The sequence below is a fragment of the Stegastes partitus genome, unplaced genomic scaffold (assembly GCF_000690725.1).
Source record: "Stegastes partitus isolate 25-593 unplaced genomic scaffold, Stegastes_partitus-1.0.2 Scaffold8, whole genome shotgun sequence".
Classification (NCBI taxonomy): Eukaryota; Metazoa; Chordata; class Actinopteri; family Pomacentridae; genus Stegastes; species Stegastes partitus.
Genome location: NW_007577739.1, coordinates 949,991 through 971,850, shown reverse-complemented (window position 1 = coordinate 971,850; position 21,860 = coordinate 949,991). Strand labels below are relative to the sequence as shown.

General features: G+C 42.5%; 1 protein-coding gene across 2 annotated transcripts; it reads right to left on the bottom strand.

The window, feature by feature from the left end:
- Positions 1–11,160: 11,160 nt before the first annotated feature.
- Positions 11,161–13,499, bottom strand: otx2b (orthodenticle homeobox 2b). Of its 2 annotated transcripts, none has more exons than XM_008283322.1 (3): positions 13,138–13,499; positions 12,442–12,611; positions 11,161–11,784 (listed from the first exon to the last, which is right to left on the bottom strand). In XM_008283322.1, exons 1-3 carry the CDS (start codon positions 13,238–13,240, stop codon positions 11,161–11,163), a joined length of 897 nt encoding a protein of 298 aa, XP_008281544.1. In that variant the 5' UTR covers positions 13,241–13,499. The 2 variants fall into 2 exon arrangements, with proteins under 2 accessions (XP_008281544.1, XP_008281551.1); XM_008283329.1 differs by having other exon boundaries at positions 12,442–12,593; positions 13,144–13,499.
- Positions 13,500–21,860: the final 8,361 nt, after the last annotated feature.

Genomic DNA, 21,860 nt, shown 5'->3' with positions numbered 1-21,860 from the left:
ATAATAATAATATTAATTAAGTTTACATGTAGATTTAAAGGCAGAAACTTTTTGTTTTTCGTGAGGCCGGGTGTTGTCGCCTTATTCTCACGTGTTTACATTTTTTTTACAATTTAATTTCTGGGTAATTAATATCTGTTAGGAGCCATCAGAAATTGCTCAACCCGACCCTGTAGTCCCCGTCTCCCCATACAACAACAACAAAGGAAAATGCCAAACGTGCCCCCCCGCCCCCCTCCTCCATGCCATTTGTTTATTCCATTTTCATGGAAATGCAAAACAAAACAAATGGCCGTGTGTGTTTGTCTTTATGAAAGTAGGCCAAACAACCGCTGACAAACAAGAGGGGGAGTTGTAGGTCAGGGCGCCACAAGCCATGTGTAACCGTGCCCTGGTGAGAGAGCATGACACGCCGTAGTCCGCCACAATAGACACAATAACATACAAACCAGCCCTGCCAGAATGATGTAACGTCGTCTAGACTAAACAACAACACGCGTGAACATTTTTTTTTATTGGACCCGGCGCACAGGAAGTGGACGAAATAACAGAAAACTGTATAAAAGTGCTATAAAAGGCGTAAACGGTTATAAAAAGTGTCTTAAATGTGTTTTAAAATAACAGTGTTGGATGGAAATTGTCAAAGTAGCAGCAGATATTTAATAGAAATGTAAAGAAGTCAAATGCAAAAAGTTGTTTCATCGCAGCAGTGGGAGCGGTTCTGATTTCTCTCACTCCAACGCCATCTGTAAGATCAACGCAAACACACATAATTTATTCTTAGGAACATAAAACATCTGACAGGTTTACATTTGCAGAAAACCATTAGACTTAATCGTGCATCTGTTCTGCGGTAATGCCCTTCTGCAAACTGTTCGACACGAGTCTGAACGTAAGCACCTTCCATAGGATTTACGTGTCATTTGTCTTCATAGGAAAAGCTTCTTTTTTTATAAAAAACAAAAGCAGCAGCTTATAGATGGAGTTCAAGACTTGTGTGGTCAGGATTGTAAGGAGGATGAAAGTACGATGGAGTGAAGGCGAGTGTGTGTTGCTCATATTCATCATCGCAAATAGAGTCGCGGTCGTGCACTTGACAGCTCGACTCTTCTGTTTTGGCTTCTCAACATAACGAGGTTTCTAAGGACCGCCGGCCGCCGTCTTCGTGCCTCGTCACAGCTTGAATCGTGTGTTATGTTACTTCATTTTTCCCCGCTGACCCCGAGGTCAAGATCCCGGCAGCCGGGGGACGGGCTCGACTTGACCCGACCCCCGTAACCTTCCTGACCCGACCCCAATACTTGTGCCGTGTCGAGGCGTTGCTCTCCACTCGAGTTGGTGAGAGCTGCACGGTCACCGGGGGAAGTGCTGGTAGCAGCGAACCACCGCGTGATGAGTTGTATTGATCTGTGAAGTGATATGAGGGAGCAAGTGCAGACCCGAGATGGATGTCAGAATGTAAAGCGGGATATGAAAAGTTTGTTAGCAGAAAAGTGGGAGATCAGCTCGGTATGTGATAGATGGATGGGTAGACATAACTTAGATTGAAGTGACACTTTTAAAATGTTTACACGTGCATACAAATTACTGTACTAGATAAAAAAAAAAGAAAATTTTAGAAAGTGAATGCAAGACAAGATAGATTCCTTAAACTTAATTGGAAGTTAATTTCTATTGGTGAGCTGCTTTCTCAATTAGCAAACAGTCAACTACAGACAAACCTGCAGTTTAACTTTTATCTTTAGAGTTCTGAAATAGTTTTAATGGCCTTTATTAGTGCTGTGACACATTATAATTAGTCCCAAGTGCTTGTTCACTAGAAGGCAAAGCTAAGAAGTTTTGAATACTAATAAAACTCATAAAATAGCATTTTTGCTCACATGTTGAACAATTAGTAAAGAGCATATATTAATGGGATACACTGATTAGCAGCAGAAGTTGACCTGTTATTACTTAGCGTATTCAGCTATAGACCTCATTTAATTATAATAGATGCAATTGTTTTTAAGTGCCCTCCCTCCACCTCTCGCACACACATCGTACCCTTTGTCTGTTTGCCCCCTCGTCTGGCATAATACCTCAGGTTAGACACACGCACAGACACACACACACACACACTCACCCAACAGATGCCCCCTGACGCTCATTCACATAAAGCGGGCACGTGATCGCCGGCCTCGGGTCCACCGGCCTGCCAGCCTCATGGCATTGTGTTCCCCTCGGGCAGGCAGCCGGCCTCCCTAAATACCCTTTTGTCTTGGGTTGGATAACAAAGCAGTGGCCAAGCCGCTGGTGTGGCACGCGCACAGCCACTCATCCCCCTGGTCTGTGACCCAAACAGGTGGATAGGAGGGATGGGCTGGTGGTGGTGGTGGCGGGTGGATGGAGGAGGAGGAGGAGGAGGGGGAGGGGAGAGGAGAGGCTGCATCTGTCCCCCACAACACTCAACGACTCCCCGGGTCAGCCTCTGCTCCATATGCTCTCAGGAGAGAGGGAGGCACGCATGTAAAGCCCAGACTAACAGGTGGAGGGGGGACAGAGCGAGGGGATTAGGAGAGGTAGAATTGATCAGAGGAGGATTTTGAAACTGTCAAATTAGCTGTATGAGGAGAAAGAGAGAGATTTGACTATCCCCGGAAGATATTCTTAACCCTTAAGCCCGTGTTAAGCTTTCGGGCTACATCATGAGAAGCACTTCTGTGTGTCGTCGGCCATGTTGGCTCTCGGGCCCTCGAGCGTCGTGTCTTCAACAGGCAACTGTTGCTGTGTTTCTGCGTCTGGCTCCGTTCTCCAGCCTCACAGTCGTCGGTGCTGTAAAAATGTGAGATATTAAGTCCCAGTTTGTTCACGTTGTCACAGCGTGAAGCCTCGACAGTGTCTCGTTAACGGGCAGGTGGAAGTTTTCTAAGGAAACAATAACAGGAGTGAAGCATCTTTGTGCCGTCAGATGAGGAGTCTGGGAGGTGATCCACTGTCAGCTCAGAGGAGGAACTGTACTGCTCCTTGATACGAGTAGACTCCCTCCTATGGATGCTATTCCGCTATTTTGATCCAAGCAGACAGCTGCTGCATAATATCTCATGTTTAAAACCACTTACTTTTGAAATTCTGCTACACAGTTTTCGGCCTTTTCGTCTTGTTTGTAGCCACACGTGTTAAAATAAATGCATGACTTGTCCAAACACAAAGAGCACAAGTTAAACCTAATCTGTTACCAGTTGCATCAAGTGTATGTGCAGGACACTGGAGGCCTGGTTATTTCTAATGTACATCTGTGGTTTTCCTGCCATGAAACGTCAAAATGTCTGCTGTGTCTGCAAAGTAGCTCCACAGCGTTTGTGACGAAACAGTTTTCACAGCATTCTAGGAACATTATCAGGTCTGGGCGGGCCGTGCACTAGTGAGTGGTTTACATTTAGGAAAAATCAAGCTTTGTAGTTTTAATTCTGGATGTATTTAGCAACACGTGATTGGCTGGTGAAGAGTGCTGACGTTGTGAGTTTGGTGCTGATGTTGGAAGCACAGGAGCAACAACAGCAGAAGCTAACAGTGTCGTATGTGTAACATAAACCATCATTAATCCAGATGAGCTCTAATAGTAAGAAGTGTTCGTATAAACCTTTGTCACACCAGGCGTGCTGGGTCGTCCTAACAGGATGTGCGCAGCTTTAATTAATAACGTTACAGAGCGGCTGCACCCTGCAGCCTCCGTTAATGGTGTTCATTACAGCTCTGTGTTTCTACTGTTACAGGTGTGAGTGTTTGCTGTGTGATGGGCTGTGTTCTTAGAGTTTGTAGCCGTGTTTCTGGTCCATCCTGAATGAGTTTAGAGGGTTTTTTTGTTTGTTTTTAAAGATATTTTTGGCCTTTTTTTGATAGTGTAGCTAAGAGAGAGACAGGAAAGTAGGGGGAGAAGAATGGAGGAAGGACCTGTGGAAAAGGGCCATGAGTGGGATTTGAACTCACGACCTCTGCATCAGGGACTGTAGCCCCTGTACATGGGACGCCAGCTCAACCAGGTGAGCCACAGCGGCACCCTTGAGTTTAGAGTTTTGTTAATATGAATTGCTTTTTGAAGTTGTCCATCTGTGCACTTCCTTATTTTTTTAGTAAGAATAGAAGCCGTATTCTAGGGAACCTTTAATGCTTTAACCTTAATATTTACATTTATTTAGTAAATTTGGTGAGTTATTTCTCTGTTGGGAAGCACTTTGGGTCAAAATCTATACTTATAAATGTGCCAAATGTATTAATATGATAAATAACTTGTTAAATATCTTGTATGCTAACTTCTCTAGTCACTATAGTACAAAGACTGGTGGCCCACATGCTGTTTAATGAAAACAGATCCTGGTTTACTGGATCCGTATTCTGCGGCCTGATCTGTATTTCAAACCTGGACACGGTTGGGATTCGTCCACCGTGTTTGTAATCAAACAGATAAAATCAGATTGTTTTTCAGCCCGTTAGTCGACTACATCAAACTCCACTGAAAAGTTAGGATCCTGTTCCTGCTGGTTAGAAAACCCTCCAGCCCTGTGTGTGTGTGTGCGGCGCTTCCAGAAGTTAAAAGTGTGTGTTTCTGAACTTGTGTGCAGCAGAGACGGCTGCTTTCATGTATTCGAGGCACGTTGGATGAAGGCATACACTCGCGGGCCATGAATTCCAGCGGCTTAGCTTTTTTGTGCGATGACACCCTGAAACAGTTCATTGATGTATAACACTCAATGAAATATTGAAATAAGCAAAAGAGGAGATTCTGCCCGCGGGGCTGATTTGCCTCTCCTCCATTTCTGCACCGTAGCCTGACTAACTGTTGTCCATCTGAGGTGGGGAGGGTGGAGGGGAGGGTGGAGGGGAACGAGGGTCTCCACGCTCTAATCTGTCGGATGCAGCTAATTAATTTTTGGTTCTTCCTATAGGCCTCCTGTCTCACAAGAGAACGATGTTTGCGGGAGATTAAAGCGATAGCGTGAGTTAGAGAGGGAGCTCCGATCACACGCACCTGTGTTAATTGTCCTAATGAGGGGTCTCGTGGGCCGCCGAGGAGGAGAGAAGTGGGCTCTCTCACAGGTAAGCGCTGCATTATGTGGCTTAGTGGAAACAGGGGAGCCCAACACAAGCGCCGAGGAGAAAGGAGGAGCTGCTGTTGCATTCTGCTGCTGGTAAATGGTGAATTACTCTCAGAGGAAGCTCCCCCCCCACCACCCCACCACCCTTTTTATGAAATAATTAATTGACATTGCTGAATTAATGGGGCCTGGTATTAAATTGAACATAATATCGTTGCTCCACTTTCTCTGTTTGCGCTGTTCTGTGTAGCCTGTGGTGAGAATACCGGGAGAATGGAGGAGAAATTGGCTCCGTTCACCATGAACTCATTAAATTTGTAAGCTATTTGTGATCAAAAGGTGTGTTTGAGGCCATTAACTATTGGGTTTGATCACGGCTTGCATGTAATGTCAAATGTCAGGTGTTTTTTTTTTTTTTTGTTTTCCCACAATTTGAAACCAAGTATTAAAACAGAGGAGAACAAGCTTCCTGTAAATGTTAAACACAGCTGCTGAAGTTTAGTGTGTTGGTCCTGACTTACACTCGACGGGTGTTACAGCAGGTTACATCCATCAGCTCTAACTCGGACCACACACCCTGATGTCGTACATTTATTGGAGTAGTGGAAATATTTAGAGCTAGAAGGGTGATTTATTTTTTTTTTTTGCAACCAGGAGCTAGAAAATAATACCAACACAAAGTCCGAGCAGGTTTAGTCGCATCTCTCTTCAACTGAGACATGAAATCTTCAACCACATCCGCTGCTAATTCATGATCAGCTCCCCACACAACACACAGGAATATTTATTTAATAGGACCTGAGTGCACTTGCATATGGCTGACATGTTTCCTAAATGTGTGACAGAAACCAGAATAAAAACACATGTGAGCATCCTTTGCTTGAAGCTAAATGTGGCTCCACTTAGTGTCCAAACTGAATGTGTGACCTTTTGGACTGGAGCTGCATTAATGACCGTTAGTCATCACTTAGAGCTGATTAAATATTCCAGCACTTTACTTTTTTTATCACTGTGCCGCCTGCGTGTGAGACTTCAGCACCAGGATGACGTGTAATCCACTTTCAGTTTGTCTTATATACGGCTGGGCAAACAGCTGATTTTTTTTATTTAAACATTTATTATGCTAAAAAGAATTTTGAGAGTCAGAACATTTATTGTGTTTAATTCACACTGAATCCAGTTCAGGATACAATAAACTCTTGTGCATCTGTCCAGTCTTAACTAGGTGAGCTTTAACTAACTAGGTATTAACTCGACCCATAAGCAGAGTAATAATGTGTGTTTTTTTTTAAACATATGCTGAGGTCTAGTAATCTTCTTATGGGGTTTTTTTTTTTTCACTTCATCTCTGAATAGCTTAACAAAATATGGCCCAGTAATGGATGGTTGTATCCTCATCCATCGCCCTCCTCCCACCTACTATTACTTGAAATAGGCCATCAAGTGGCTAATGAACTGATAAGCCCTCTGTGTCCTGTGGGGCTTATGAACATCATAAGCCAAATGTTTGGGCATATTTGGTGAGACAGTTTTTAAAGAGCACTTATGTGGGCAAAGGACCCTGCTGGATTTTTTTAGGTTTTTTTCTAGTTGCCACGAGATGAAAACGTCTCCTCACATGCATGTGTTCCATCACAGGACGGAGTGAATCGCCTCAGGACACAATCAAGTGATCCTCAGGTTGTCTTACAGGTTGCTGCTGCTGCAGAAGGGATGTGTGGCCCTTTGCGTTTCCCAGACCTCCAGCTAGTCGAGCTGCTGGTGTCACTATCAGCGGTGGATCTCTGTAAATCCACGGATTTGTTTGAGCAGTCTGAGAAATTAAAATAACATGCTTTTTACTGCGCTTACTTCAAATCTCTTTAGACTTCATTTTTTAAAACATCTAAATCTGTTATTATGTGGGCTACACAAAACCCTTTTAATTTAATCTTTGACAAGATTATCAAATTCATTGATGATGTCACAAACTTAAATAATTTCAGAAAAATGTCGACTAAGCCTGGATAAGCACTTTCAAGGGGATACTGCTGGATTAGCTTAAAATATTATTTATTTTTGTTGTTGTTGTTTTTTTTTATTAGTTGTTGGCACAATTTACACATCATTATATTATTGATTTTATTATTATATTTTTTAATTTCCAGTACATTGTTTAGCCATAAATACACATGCATATACTCTATTAATCAAGCATGCTACCATCAGACAAGTTGTAAGATTTAAAAACAATCTGCTAATTTGATTCTAAATGATTTTTTTAATTGAGAGCCATAAATGATTTTTTTTTTTTTTATATAATTCCAGTAACTGTCCCACATTCCCTGTCTGGTTTTAGAAAGTGGTTTACTCAGTTTCTGTGCCTTTTTTTTTCTAAATAGTTCAAAAGATTTATGATTTAAGTGGGATTTTAAGGAGACAAACCACCTGCAGACCTTCATTTTAAGATCATTTATCTCCTCCTCATAGCTGCTGATCAGACCACAGCCTCGGTGCGTAATCTCCCCCCACCTACACCACCCTCCTCAACAATTCTTCCTGCAGCCGTTGCGGCCTGAACTTTTGCGCAGGCCGATGCTTTGCAGAGGATGACTCGTGGTTGTTAGAGGCCGGACAGCAGCCAGACCAGGGGACGAGAGGCGCTGCGCAGCCCGCTGTTAGACAAAAACACCAAGAGGGATTAATGCAGCGTCTGTTGGTCCCATATGCTCCTCAGCGCTGCTCTCGGTCTTGATTAAAAACTCATTGTATGTATGAAGTATTGTGGAGGCCGGGTGCCTAATCCTCCTCATGACTTGTGCACTTTGGAGACACGAGGCTCCGGGGTTACAATAACAAGCAGGGCGCAGCTTTTGTGCCGCAGCTGATGATTGGATGTATCGGTGAGGATCGATGAGGCTCCGATGCTTGGACTGGAAATTCAAAGGATGCCCTATTTTTCTATTTAGATCATCCGGGTGTTTGGATTGGGGAAGTTGTGTTGTTATCACTAGTTTGTGTCTCTTTTTGGATTCAGTTTCAAGAATCATTTGTTCAGATAAAGACGATGAAACTCTTATTTTTTTGTGGGTACTTCTCGTCTTCCTCTTGCTGCTGCGTTTCTCTCCTAGAAATGTTCCTTCAGCTGCCATTTGAAAGTGACCCTGCAGTCTGAAACACTTTTTTTTTTCTTCTTCCTTTCTTCAGCAGTCTGCATGAAGGAGTTGTTGACACTGAGAATAGACGCGTCTCATGAATATTCAGGCAGCCGAAGCCATTGTTTCCAAGTTCAATTGTCTCATTGTTTATGGCCATAACGGTGTAATGTTGCCTCAAACTTTGGCGTTGCGTTGCACGATGTTAGAGTTGATTGTTGCAAATTATAGCGCCCAAAAAAAAAAAAAAAAAAAAAACCCGGCCTGTGTAATAAATTAAAAAGACCATCCAGCAGTCAGAGTGGAAATAAGCTGCTGTTTGTGCTTCACCCTTGAATAAGTTATACGGGCTGTTGTATAATTAAGTCTTTCTAAACTACAGTCCAGCCTCCTGAAACACACACACACACTACACACACACACACACACACACACACCTATTTTCTGACCACGCAGGAGTGGAATCAAAGTCGCTCTTCTCTTTAACGCTTCGATTATTTCAAGCAACGCTTTTAATTAGTGCGCTCCTTTAGCGGAGACTCCAATGAAAGAGAGATTATTGGCAATGTCAAGGATGCTAATTGAATGTTGGACTTCTAACAATTAGCCCACTGCAGAGCCATGTCGACTCATTACAGATCCCATACCCGCTCTGACTTTATTGTCGTCAACTTGAGAGTTGCGTTGGACTCGAGAGTTGGGAGCAACAAATAAAAAAAAAAAGAAAAAAGAAAGAAAAGCAAATCCTCTTCTTAAAGCAACCTCAACCTCTCGACTCCTCTTTTTTATTTTTATTTTTTTAAGGAGCCATAACCTCTCCTGTGCACTTCACTGGAGCAAAGATAAATCATTTTTTAGAGGGCTGCTACATGCAAACAAACCCAGTGACCTTACGCAGCAAACACTTCAGGCCACATTATAATTTTACAACAGAATTAGGAGCTTTTCTTGCGCATTGTGTTGCCTTTAAAGTAAAAATTGTAGCTTTTAGTGGCAGTTTTATTTCTTAAATCCTCATGCTCACAAAAAAATGATCACCTTTTGTGCCACAAGCAAAATAAAAAGATGCTCAACCTTGATTTGTGCACTCTTTAAATGTTTGCTGCTCCTTCCGATTTGTTCCCAGCCTGCGTAATTTAAGCAAATCAGCGCATTTTCTTGGCAAATTAATGAAATATCAGCGCGTATTTACGTTTTTTTTGTAGTTACACGAAATATGAGGCTTCATATGAGAGCGTTCATTTGGGGATCAGACATGTAAACCCATGCCGTGGGGCTTTGAAAGGGACCACTGCTGCCCTGCGCCCCAGAGAAACCCCCGCCGGTTAAATATTGGGATTAACATCTTTTGGAGTCCAGGATTAAAAAAAAAAAAAAAAAAAGCTTTCTCAAACCGCACACTTGCTTTCACCATTTGGATTGCACAACCGGAACCTAAGAAAGGAAACAACATAAAGCATTAATGCCTTTTTTTTCATTTTCTTTTTAAAAAAAAAAAAAGATTTTGTTTGTCACCAAATGAACGCTCGATGATTTTTTTTAAAAAATCACAAGGCAACGAGCATTTTCACTTAAATCCGTGTCATATATGTGATAATTTTAGATGTGTTGGAAGAACTAATTATGCATGAAAACAAGGAGTCTACTCGCTATTGACAAGTGTAATTATTACTCACTTAGACGGCAATTATTGGCCTCATTAATGCGAAACTGTGGATTTTTTTCCTCCTCTTAACCCCAACACGCCTCCACACCACCAGCCCAGTTTTAAAAAAGAAAAAAAAAGTGACCTATTTTTTTAAATTTATTTTTTGCTCCAAATTTATTTTTTTTAACACCTGATGCCAAATTAAGAAACTCCCTGCAACCCATTTCGCAAAATTACGCACAGTCGATTTTTACGCACGTTTGCCAGAGTGTGCAATTTTCCCCCCAATTTCCTTCCTCCGACACGCGCACACGCACACGCACGCACACACAGACCGTTTCTTGATGAAAGAGTAAGCTCACAGGACCTTTATTCATGTCTTTTCAGCGGTGAGGTCACACCATCTTTGGAGCCAGTAAAGGATCCACAATCACCGTGTGTTGAGATCAATGGAGGGGGAGCATATGCAGAGCTCTCAGCAGCCGAGAGTCTTTTCCAGTATGGCTAACCCTTGATTATTACTACCAGCATGTTGCTTGGAAAGTCTCGTCTCTGTTTGTGATGCGGCAATTTTAACCATTAGCATCTTTCGTTGTTCAAAAAAAGTTAGAAATCTATTAAAATCACAGCAGAGAGTCTGATGCGAGGGGGGCTCACAAATTGCATACAATACAACAGATCACAGTTTCGAAGGCTAGCACAGATAAAAAAAACACATATGTACCATTTATATAAGACGCACACTGATTGTCTCTTAGAAACTACATATTGATTCCTTATAAACACTTTTTTTTTCTTAAATAAAGTAGTGCATCCATGTCCACACGCCATCCTCATGTCTCTCTGCCAGCAGGTCGGCAAAGTTGTGTAAGAAGCTTGAAGGAGGTCTGTCCATCCCGAGCACTTCACCAGGAGAATTAACTTGAGTTTTGTTCGTGACTTTTAGTTCCGTGGCTGTGGGTGTAGCTACTTTTCTCTCAGAGTCCGCTCTGTGTTGTCCTCAACAGGTGTTTTTACGCATAGAGGCACACACTGACAGACATGGATGAAGGGCTACAACCTGCGAATAAACGGGAAAAAAAAAAATCTCTTTGCCAGTGCTATAATAAATTAAAACCTCTCCTCTAGGAGGACCAAAGACCATCATGCCAAAAAAACTGGAGGCCCCTGAGAGCCCTGCCTCGCCGCGCCAGGCTCACATTTTAACCAGTCCGATGTGTTTTGTTGAGGGATGGCAGCTCTGTGTCTCGTGTGATCGTCACTGTTTGTGCACTTTTTTTTTTTTTTTGACAGCTGATTGCTCTGTTCACAGGACCTGGAATTTCCACGAGGATGTTTGATCCTTATAATCCAAGCAATCGGCATTGAAGTTCAGCTTCCACGACGCCGCTTGGTCCTTATAATCCAAGCAGTCTGCTGTGGAGTTGAAGCCCAGGCCGGACGTCCCGTAGCCCTGGGTGGAGAGGGACGCCGGGGACTGGTTCAGATGGCTTGTGACCGCGTTTGTGCTCATCGGACTGAGAGTCGAGCCCGGGCCTGACAACTGGTGGTGCATGGGAGTGAGGTAAGAGCCGCAGTCCATACCCCCGAAGTAGGACGTCGACCCGGCGTAGCCCTGGCTGTAGCCCGAGGCCTGGGTGTAGGTCATGGGGTAGGACCTCTGCATGCAGGAGGAGGAGGTAGATAGGGGATCTGAGAGAGGAGAGATGGACGCCGGACTCCAGATGGACACTGGGGCGGTGCTGGTGGAGATGGCGGGGACTGTGGTGGTGCTGGTGGGGGGCGTGAACTGGCCGCTGGCCCCGCTCTCCGAGCTCACTTCTCTGGTTGGAGAACTTTTCTTTTTGGCAGGTCGCACCTTGTTCTGGCCCCCGTTCTGCTGCTGCTGCTGCTGCTGGCGACACTTCGCTCGCCGGTTCTTAAACCAGACCTAAAAGAGGAACGTATTGGCACACGTCATGGACGAAATCCCTCAATTTTAGTGTAACCAAAATTATCCTTTTCCCAACAACAACATAGAGCACAACCCGGTAGATGTTTTCCCACTTCCCGTTTAATGTAAATATATTTTTAAACTCCATAAAAAAAAACGTTCATTTCGTTTGTTTTCAATCCAACTGCAGGAGATTTTTAGGCTTTTTAAAAAAATCCCATTTTATGATACAGTGGACTGATCCGTCTCATTTTGATAAATCCAAATTTTCCAAACAAAATCTTCCATTAAGTTAAATTATCTCATCCCACTGATTAAAGTTTTCCAGATGCTTTATAGAAGACAAAACGCTCGTTTTTTGATATGACTGTTAGTCACGGAGTGTTTCTTGTAGGTCAGAAAAAGCAGATTTTTTCGATCTTTTTTGTTTAACATGTGTCCCTGTGAATCAGCCAGTCCTCTATATTTATTTTTCAAATTAGGAAATCTAAAACAATAATTGTAAATTCTAATAGATTAGTTAAAAGATGACCTACAGTAGAATTTTTACCTCAGTGTTTCTCAATAAATAATGCAACGGCCCTGTTCATTTTAATTCATTACTAAAATATGTAACGATCATTTTCACACACGACAGATGCTCTTTGAACTCACCTGTACTCGGGACTCAGGTAGATTGATTTTCAGCGCCACCTCTTCGCGCATGAATATGTCCGGATACCGAGTTTTGGCGAACAACGCCTCCAAAACGTCGAGCTGTGCGCGCGTAAAAGTAGTCCTTTCTCGCCTCTGCTTCCGTGGCGTGGCTGCAAGTAAAGGAGAAATTTAAATCAAGTAAAATTATTTTAATCATGTGTACATGTACAAATATAAACATTAAAAAGTCATCAAAGGCCGTTTTGTAACCAACAGCATGCATTTGTGTTGTGTGCGTAATTACGCACGAGTCCTTCGAGATTTCAAAGCCGGTGGCAATTTGTAGCACTTGACGTTTTTGAGTGTAACGTGCCAAAAAATTTGATGCAGTTTGAACAAAAATCAAAGCAAATTTCTTCTGGAGCCACGTCTAAAAATAAAGTCACACAAGAGGAGACTTCAGGATTAGTGTTCACTGCAGGCTGCTTGCGCCAAGAATGGCTTGATTTGATAGGTTGACCAAATAATGTTCTTCCACTGATTATTATTATTATTATTTTTACAGCTTCTACTCAAATTTATTCGTCAGTACACTATTTAGAAAATTTGAACCGGGTGCTGGTTTCGTACTGTAACATGATTCATGAAGATAATATCCCTCAGTCATCGCAGTGCTTTTTATATTATAAAAGAAAAAGAAAGAAAAAAGTTTAAACCCACCTGGATAGCCCACTGATGGATGTAAAAGGTCCATTCCAGAAGTAGTTAAGCTGAGTCCATTGACTGTGTAAGGTGGTTGCTTTAGATACGACATCATGCTAATGTTTGTCTGAGGGCTGAAGTTGGAGAAAATTTTGAAAACTGATGGAGCTCCCGAGGTGTACGTGGTGTCCTCTGCCCGCCGTGTGCTCCGTCTTGTGCCGGGAACCTGTTCCAAAGGAGGAGGAGGAGAAGAAGATGTTGGTGAAGACGTGCCTCCTTGTGAAGTGATATTAGCTGTGTTTACTCGGCGCTGTGGCGAAATAAGAGCTCTCCAAGGCGCATGGCGCTCCTCAGAAAAGCACCAACCACATCTCCAGCTGTCCTCATCCCTCCAACCCCCTCCTCGCCCCTCCCGCGAACACAAAACAATACACGCTCGTTATAATTGCAACAAGTCACTCGAAAATTCAATTAAAGTCACTGCTTCCTGGGAACCCAGAAGTACAACGGGCTGAAAAATACACGACATTCAAATTAAACCTGAAAAAAATTAAATAAAAACGTTCAACTAACTCCGAAAAAACTTCACTTGATTTTATCTTTTTTTCTCCTCTTTGAATTATTTGTGAGTAAAATTGAGCTGTAAAATCAAACGGATGTAAAAAGAGGAAACTGAATTGATGGCACAGAAAATCCATCCATACATCACAGTCAACATAAATAATCATCTTATTTAATTTAATGTTTGGTCCTGTTTAAGAAATCCTGAAGGAAAAATAACGAGATAAATATTAAAGGCAGTTTGATGAGGGAATTATTTCCTAAAATATAAATGAAGGAGATTATTTGCGGTGAGAATGGAACATATGCTCCTCCGTTAAAAAAAAAAAAATCTAGCAGCTCTTTAAACAGAAATACATTTGCTGCGTGATTGGTAAATGTGATTGCTGTCACTTCAACTTCAGTGACCCTCACCCGTTATCCCCACTGTGCCTCTTGATTAGTTGCATTTTTTTTTTTTTCAATATCCAACGGTTTTAACCCCCTCGTCCCAATCTGTCACACTTAAAACACACCCGTCAACCAGTTGCACACACAGCCGCTCAATAATAATTACCCAACAATTAATTATGATAAATGTTGTTTTTTTTTCTCTTCTTCTTCTTCTTCTTCTTCTTCTGGTGATGAATTAACCAGATAATCCAAGTGGCAACTAACTGGAGCTGCAGTTTGCTGTCAGTGCTTCAGGCTGCTCCAGAAATGATGCTGCACATTTAGGAAATTCTCCCCCACTTGTGTAAATTGTAATCTTATGATATATATTTTTTAAAAATCTGAACTGATGTGAATAATCATCAGCAGGTGAAAAAGAAAAAAATCTAAATATTGGCTTGATGGAGCTGCTCAGACGCACAAACACAATCTGCCCCTAAAACCTCTGAAGACGTGTAAAATGTATTACATATGACATGTTGGTTTATTGTCTGATGAATTATTTATCTGAGGAGACAGACGAGCGCTGCAAGAGAGGAAAGGCCCCGGAACGTTTATCAGGCCTGAATGTTCAGGATTTCGGTGCCAGTTTTTACAACAAACACCTCCACAGCTTCTTATTTTATTTGCTCTGTTAATTCACTCTGTGCAGCGTGAGAAAATGTGCCTTCTTCTTCTTCTTCCTTTCTTTTTTTTTTCTTTTAAAGCCTGAAACTTCCCTTGCTGCAGATGGACTGTGCGCCCTCGTTGCTTCAGTCAGAGAGAGAGAGAGAGAGTGTGAAATTGGTAAAATATGACCTCCAGGAATCATATAATTATATTTTATTAAAAAAGGCAATTACGCACAATATCAGAGGAGCTCTGGTTTAGCTTTGAGCCTGTCTTCGTGTTCATTAGGAGGAACTATCATACTGTAATTTCATCACTTTGATCTGCAATCATCGGAGGCTCTGGTGTGCATTTACATCATTCTGTAGGATTTCTGTTCATCCAAACAGGTTTGGAGTCTTCAAATAAAATACACTCAGGCTGGATTTAAAACGGTTCTGCTTCACTTGCACTTTGTTGCCAGTGAAACCTTTTACTGGCGTTTCTTTTTATGTCTTTGGGGTTATTTAATTTTTAGCAGCAGGAGCAGAGTTTAAATGTTTTCCTCTTTTTATTTTTTGTTTTATTAAAATTAAAAAAAGATGTGTTGGGAATATGGTTTTATTTAAGGTTCCTAAAGGTGGGCTTCCAAATGTAGATACTGCCTCATAATAATAATAATAATAATAATAATAATAATAATAATAATAATAATAATAATAATAATAATAATAATAGGAGCTGAACTTACCCTGGTATTGACGAGTGGAAAGTTCTTTGTCTACTTGGTTTCCTCCTGGACAAATAATCAAACTCAGAACAAATCAGCGTCGTCCTGCCGGATAAAAACGAAATATCACAGAGCCGAGCAGCAGCAGCCTTCTTCAGTGGCACAACAACAAGAACAACAAGAGCAAGAACAAGAAGGAGCAGCAGCAGCAGCAGTGCAGATAAAAGTTAAACGTCGAGCGCCTGCATCAGGGTTTGAAGCGATGCGACAGCGGCGGAGTGATGGAGCAGGCTGCATGTACGCCTTTAGGATTTGTCGGTGTGTTGTGAGTGAAGTGGTTTGAGTTAGATTTTGTACAAAGTGCCAGCCAATAGGAGCCGCAGGACCGAGCTGAGGTCTGTCTCTGTCTCTCACACTGGTGGGGAGGGCTCTCTCCTTTTTTTTTTTTTTCAGGGGAAACAAATGTCTCCAGCTACTTTTTTGACGCACAGTCCTCAGCCAATGGCAGCGAGAGGACGACTGACAACATCCCCATCCCACCGCAGAGAGGGACCACCGATAATAAAGCAACGGTGCGCCGGTGGATGGTGAGAAGTGGAGTTTAAAGCGAGGAAAAGTCACTTTATTCCTCCTTTTATTGCGGGTTTTTTTTATCCAGTATTTCATCCAGAAAAAAAACTAGGAGCTGAAATATAAAGGCTGGAAACGTATCCGCAGTTTTCTGTGTGCGGTGTGTTAGTGGCACACACTTAAAAAAATACAAAAAACACACCACTGATGTTTTATTAGAGTGTAAAAAATAAACACATCTCCAAATGTTTTACGGCTTTGGAAAAAAATACTAAAAAAAATCGAATAACATTTTAAAAAGTTCAACACAAACATTAAAAACACCCGAAAAATAATGATTTACTCCATCTCAGGAAGGAAATATGTGCTGTTAGGAAGAAAAAGAAGCAGAAATAAATCTGCGAGAGGGTGAACAAAAAAAAAAAGAAAAGAGGAAAAAAAGAAGCCGGGGGACTAAAGCTGGGCTCTCCATGTGAAGGCTGCACCGTCCTCTCACATTCCAGCGCGTCGCAAAAAAGGGGATTTAGAGCGACTTATTTCCTTAAAACTGTCCTCCCATCCACAGAGGCAGCCAGTCTGCTGCCATCAGCCTCGTTACAGGCCTGCACCCAAATCCACGCGCGGTGCAGGTGGAGCAGCCGGTGGAGCGACCGAGAGGCGCCGCACCTGCCCGGTCCGTCCAGACAGGAGGATAGAAAAAAAAAAAAAAAGAGGAGAATTAAAAAAAAATAAAAATCTCCAGCAGGTTTCATTCATTTCAGCTGAAACGAAGATGAGAAAAAAAAATGAAGGTAAGCTTCTTTTATTTTACACTGAATGCAGAGAAATGTGTGTTTTTATAGTTTTCTGTTGTCATGAAGTGTCTCCTCATAAAATGACTGTAATTGTAGTGATAATAATAATAATTAGCCCGATGATAGGAATCTAAAAAAAACCTGAATAATTTGGTGTTGTTATCCTGATGTGAGCCTTTTAGTGCAGGATTGGTGTTATTTCTTATTTAGTGGAGGACCAACAGGCTGCGAGGGACAAATAAGCCTCCTCTACGTCACTTGAATTTTGAACCTGCGTGCCCATCTCAAAATAATATGCCGAGGGTTTTTGTCACGGCTTGGTAAATGTATCATCTTAAGAGGCTTTGTGGAACACCTACACACACACACACACACACACACACACACACTCACACACACGTACAGTCACTCACACACACACACACACACACACAGCACGCTTTGCACGGACACACCCGCTCACTTGCACCAGATTTGAATATTGATTTAGATTTATAAACACAGACAGAGCGTGGCTTTTAGGAATCGTCGTTTGCCTCCTTCTCTCTGTGTGGCTCGTGTTGGAAGGCCAGAGTCAAAGGTGCGCTGACAGCTGCGCTCAGAGCGCGCAGGAAACCTGGCTGGAGCGCGCGCACACACACACACACACCGGTCCACAGCAACACTCTGTGTGTGTGTATGTGTGTGTGTGTGTGTGAACTTTGCAAACTCAGTGACATCTCTTTTGACAGATCTCCATCAGAAGCTGAGTGGATCAGAAGAAGAAGAAGAAAAAAGCTGGATTTGTTTTTCCAGAGCCGAGCTGATGGCAGCAGAGGAAAAGTTTTGCTGGAAGGAAACAATCAGGTATTAGTTTATTTTTATTCTATTTAAAATAAGAATTATTTCTTTTTTTACAGCTTGAGGAGAAGCTGGTGTGTAACAGAGGACAGACTGGTGTCACCTCATTTATTTTTCTGTGCACTTAAATACATTTCATCTCTCATGTAGGAGCAGCTTCACACGGGAGTCAGAATTAAACCTGGATTTTTACTTGTGCTACTGTTTGCTTTATGGGCACCACATAGGTTACTCTACTGCGCCAGACTCACTGCAAAAAGCGTCAGATTTTAGCGCAGGACGCACAGAGCAGGTTACCAGAGTCCTGCACAAAATAAAAATAATAGTAAAAAAAATATTTCTTTAACATGCATGTCTTCCTTCAGAGGCCGAACTTAACCTGTGCATCAGACTCTAACATAAAAACAACTAATTTGCTGCTAAATCCTACATTTAATAAATAAATCTGGCGGCTGCTGACGTGTTCTTATATTTAGCAGCTGCGTGGAAAATGGAAAGCGAGACTTTCACACCGCTGCGTGGAAAATTATGACGTGTGATGCCGCTATCTGCTGGATCTCACCGTTTAAATTGCTAAATAATTTATTAAACTGTAAAGCCAGGCCCTCCGCAGGGACTTTGTATCTTAAAAGGACGTTTAAAGGGAGAAGGAGTTAAACGCCTCTGGCGAGCAGCGCTCCCACTGACTCCCGGCTAATTGACGACGACGGCTTTTATCTCCGCCTCTGCTGCTCTCAACCTGAGGGTGAGGATTTCACCAGGCCTGCTCCAACCTGTGATTTCTGCCAGTTAATGCGTAGCCATACATGCTTTTCAAATGCACCGCGCGGGCCTGCGTGTTTGACCTCTCGTTTGATAGCGTTGAAAGGAAAATTCGTATTTTCAGATTGGATAATTACTGGCAGGCAGCCTCCTTCTCTGCCGCTCTGCGCCTTTATCCAGGCGTGAAAAGAAATAATCAACACATTATAGAACGGATGCATGTATGCTTTTAAATTTTAACAGACACAAACAAATGGCAAAATGCTATAGAATCGGGAAATTAAGCAAAAAAAAAAAAGAAAAAAGAAAAACCTAAATCGCAGATGTTTGTAAATTATCTTCCATATTTAGCAGATTTATCCATCCTCTGAGCATCCAGGCGGCTTTCCTTCCCTCTGCTCTGCCTCTTTGCCTCCTTGTTGGATGTTCGCATGGCTGCATGTGAGGAATGTGTTGGTGGAATTCATTCTGAGCTTAAAAAGAGACAGAAAAAGGGAACAAAATCCAATAAAGCGTTCATATAGAAATGCTGATAATCTGTAATGTCAGGAGAAAGCCTTTCCTTCTGCACTTGGGATTTAAATGTACCTCAGCCAGTGCTGATTAGATTTAAGGAAGCCTTTTATCTTCAATATTACTTCTGTTAACTTTCTCTATTTTTCTCTCCTTTTATTTATTAAATTCACACATTTATTGTTTCATAGCTCAGCTGTGTGGGAGACGTTATTTCAGATCATCACCATCCCTCCACATTTTATTTCCACTTTAAAATTGAAATAAGTTTAATTTTTTTTTTTTATTTTAAATTCTTTGGGATCAGAGCTGAGGGTTAAAATCCATTATTTAGCATCGATGCAGGCAGTAATTGCTGCAGATAGATATTCGGTGTGTGTTTGCTTGTGAGTGTGTGGGTGACAGAGAGAGAGGAAGAAAGAGAGAGAGATGAGCTGAAGTAGGATAATCACAAGCTGTATTTTAATTAGCCTGGCAGGTTTGATGGATACATTGCTGCTGCTGCTGCTGCTGCTTTGCTTAAAAAAAAAGAAAAAAGAAAAGAAAAGTGCAGGGCATAGAGAGAGAGAGATGTCTAAACAGAGGGTGTTCCCTTATCACAAAGCAGCTCAACCTTTGTGTAATGTAACATGTAAGTGACCCCAGAGGTCATCAAAACACATTCAGTCGCCTCCTCGGGGATTAAAGGCCCAGAAACCCCCCATTCAGGGTCTGTTTGGGGAGAGTTTACTGACACTGAGGCGTTTCCAGCATCTTGTATCTCTGCACTTCTTCACTCTTCAGCTTTAGACTGATTACAGATGTGCTGCTGCTGTTGAATGAGGCTCATTTTTCTAATCAAATGGAGTCCTGATGGTGAATTTATTGGTTTTTTTTCTCCCACACATTTCTCCATAAATTCAAATGTGGAGCCTTTATAATGGCTCTATGTGTGTGTTTGTTCTTTCCATTAATATGACATGGCTTTTAATTAGAGCCATAATTGTTTGTGTTGTGTTTGCGCAGGAATTCGCCAACAAACAAACGGATGCAATTAAAGGCACTCGCCTTCAGATCATCTGCGAGGAGGCAAAGTCAAGACTGGTGGGAAGGACGGAGGGACGGACGGAGGGACGGACGGAGGGACGAGGCGACGGAAGACTTTTCTACCTCAAGGTTAACGCCGACTGAATGAGCTTCACACAATCTGGATCGTTTCTCCACAAAGAAGCATCACTCACTGCCTTTTCTCTTCTCTTTTTTTTGTTAGAACTTCTCCCAACTTGTATCATCACTGAGAAATCAAAGCAATTGTCTGTTCTCATCCACTGACTTAATTAAAGATGATTTTACAAACGAAGACGTCCACGTTGCTCCTCTGTGCTCTCCTCCTGCCTCTGCCTTCACCTCGCCGTCAGTAGCCTTCTCCTGTGTGTGCTGAGGTGTCTGCATGGCGTGGTAAAACCTGCCCTGCAGACCGGACCTCTCAAGTCTTCAAAGGAGGAAGAACTCAATGTGGGGGATTTGTTCAGGCTTATTTGGTAACCTAGGATTTGAATTGGATTCTGGGAGGCATTCATAACACATTTGAAAATGTTACATTGTGTGATTTTGTGTGTAATCCCCATAATAAATTTTAGAAATGGTCACAGCACTCGCACAACTGTGACTATTCATGATTTATCAAATGGTTTTCTTGTCTTGCCTCTCGGGGGCGAGGTGTGTGTTCTCCTGCCGGGGGTGGGGGTGGAGGGGGGGGAGGGGGTAACGGGCCCCGACCTCAGCCGTGGGTTTGGGAGAAGGCCGCTGAAGAGACTGCCGCCTTAACCTTTCTCTCAATGTTGTTTTGTTTATCTGACCTGCATATGCGATGGGGTCAACCACCGAGCTTCCACAGGGATTCTCTCAGACCCCCCAACAGCACTGGAGCATTTCAGCCTCTAGTGGATTATGCCTCCCTGGGTGGAGGGTTAGTGTACACACACACACACACACACACTGTAGGTACAGTCTATTAACCTCTGTGTATATTTTATCAAAGCCACAATCAGATTAATACATTTTCTTTTCTCCATCGTGGCTTCTGAAGGCTGGCTTCATTAAAACTTGTTGCTAACTGTTATGTAATATGCAGATCTACAGCCCAGTGGTGACGATCTCCTCCAAACAACTTCTATAACATATTAAAATAGCATGCGTTGAGTGAATAAAAATAATTAAAATGACATTTATTCCTTCAGCCCTTTTAAAATGACCCTTAGTAAATAAAATATTGGCACAAGAGGCCACTCAGTTAACTGGAAGGTCCATTACTGGTGGATGTGTTCCCATCACATGACGACTGGCTCCAGACTATTTGTGATTTTACACCTTTTCTATAAAGTGCATACAGGGGAACTTTTCTCTGTTCTGCACATGAACCTGAAAAGTTAAAATCAAGGAAGCAGCAAAACAAAACACATGTGCAAGTGGGAGGGTTGGTTGTTCCTCTTTTCTATGAAAGTGAGTGATTTGTATTTGAAAAACCAGCAGTTTTCTGCCTCAGAAGGAGTCCAGACAGACTGAACGAGGCTCTAAAGTGGAATAACTTCCTATATGAATGTGCTCTATGATGTGGTTTAGTGGCTCCACTGCTTGGATTTGTTGTCTGGTGCATGTAAACTCTCCCGCCTTAGTTCGATAAGAGCGAGAGCAGTGGTGTGTGTGTGTGTCTGTAGTGTGTGTGTGTGTGTGTGTGTGTGTAAGTCAGTATTTGTGCCCTGTCCAAACCCCACTTTGCTTTGAATGACACTTTGGCGATGCCCCCAGCTCCCCACTTCGACTTCTCAAGCGTACCCCCTGTCAGTGCCAACTCTGCCAATTCCTCTCATGTCTTTAATATCTCTCTTTGGGCCCTTTGGTTTTGCCAGTGAAGGCTCCCCCGTGACAGTTGGACATTGCCGTCACATTTGGGAGACAGCGGCGGG

What these genes read in the sequence shown, in the direction of transcription:
- otx2b (XM_008283322.1), bottom strand. Translation starts at nt 13,240, where the DNA reads ATGATGTCGTATCTAAAGCAACCACCTTACACAGTCAATGGACTCAGC. An exon ending in AGTGGGCTATCCAGGTGGGT is followed by an intron (nt 12,612 to 13,137) that starts TTAAACTTTTTT and finishes ACTTGATTTAAA; the next exon opens with TTTCTCCTTTACTTGCAGCC. An exon ending in TACCTGAGTCCCGAGTACAG is followed by an intron (nt 11,785 to 12,441) that starts GTGAGTTCAAAG and finishes TTCCTCTTTTAG; the next exon opens with GTCTGGTTTAAGAACCGGCG.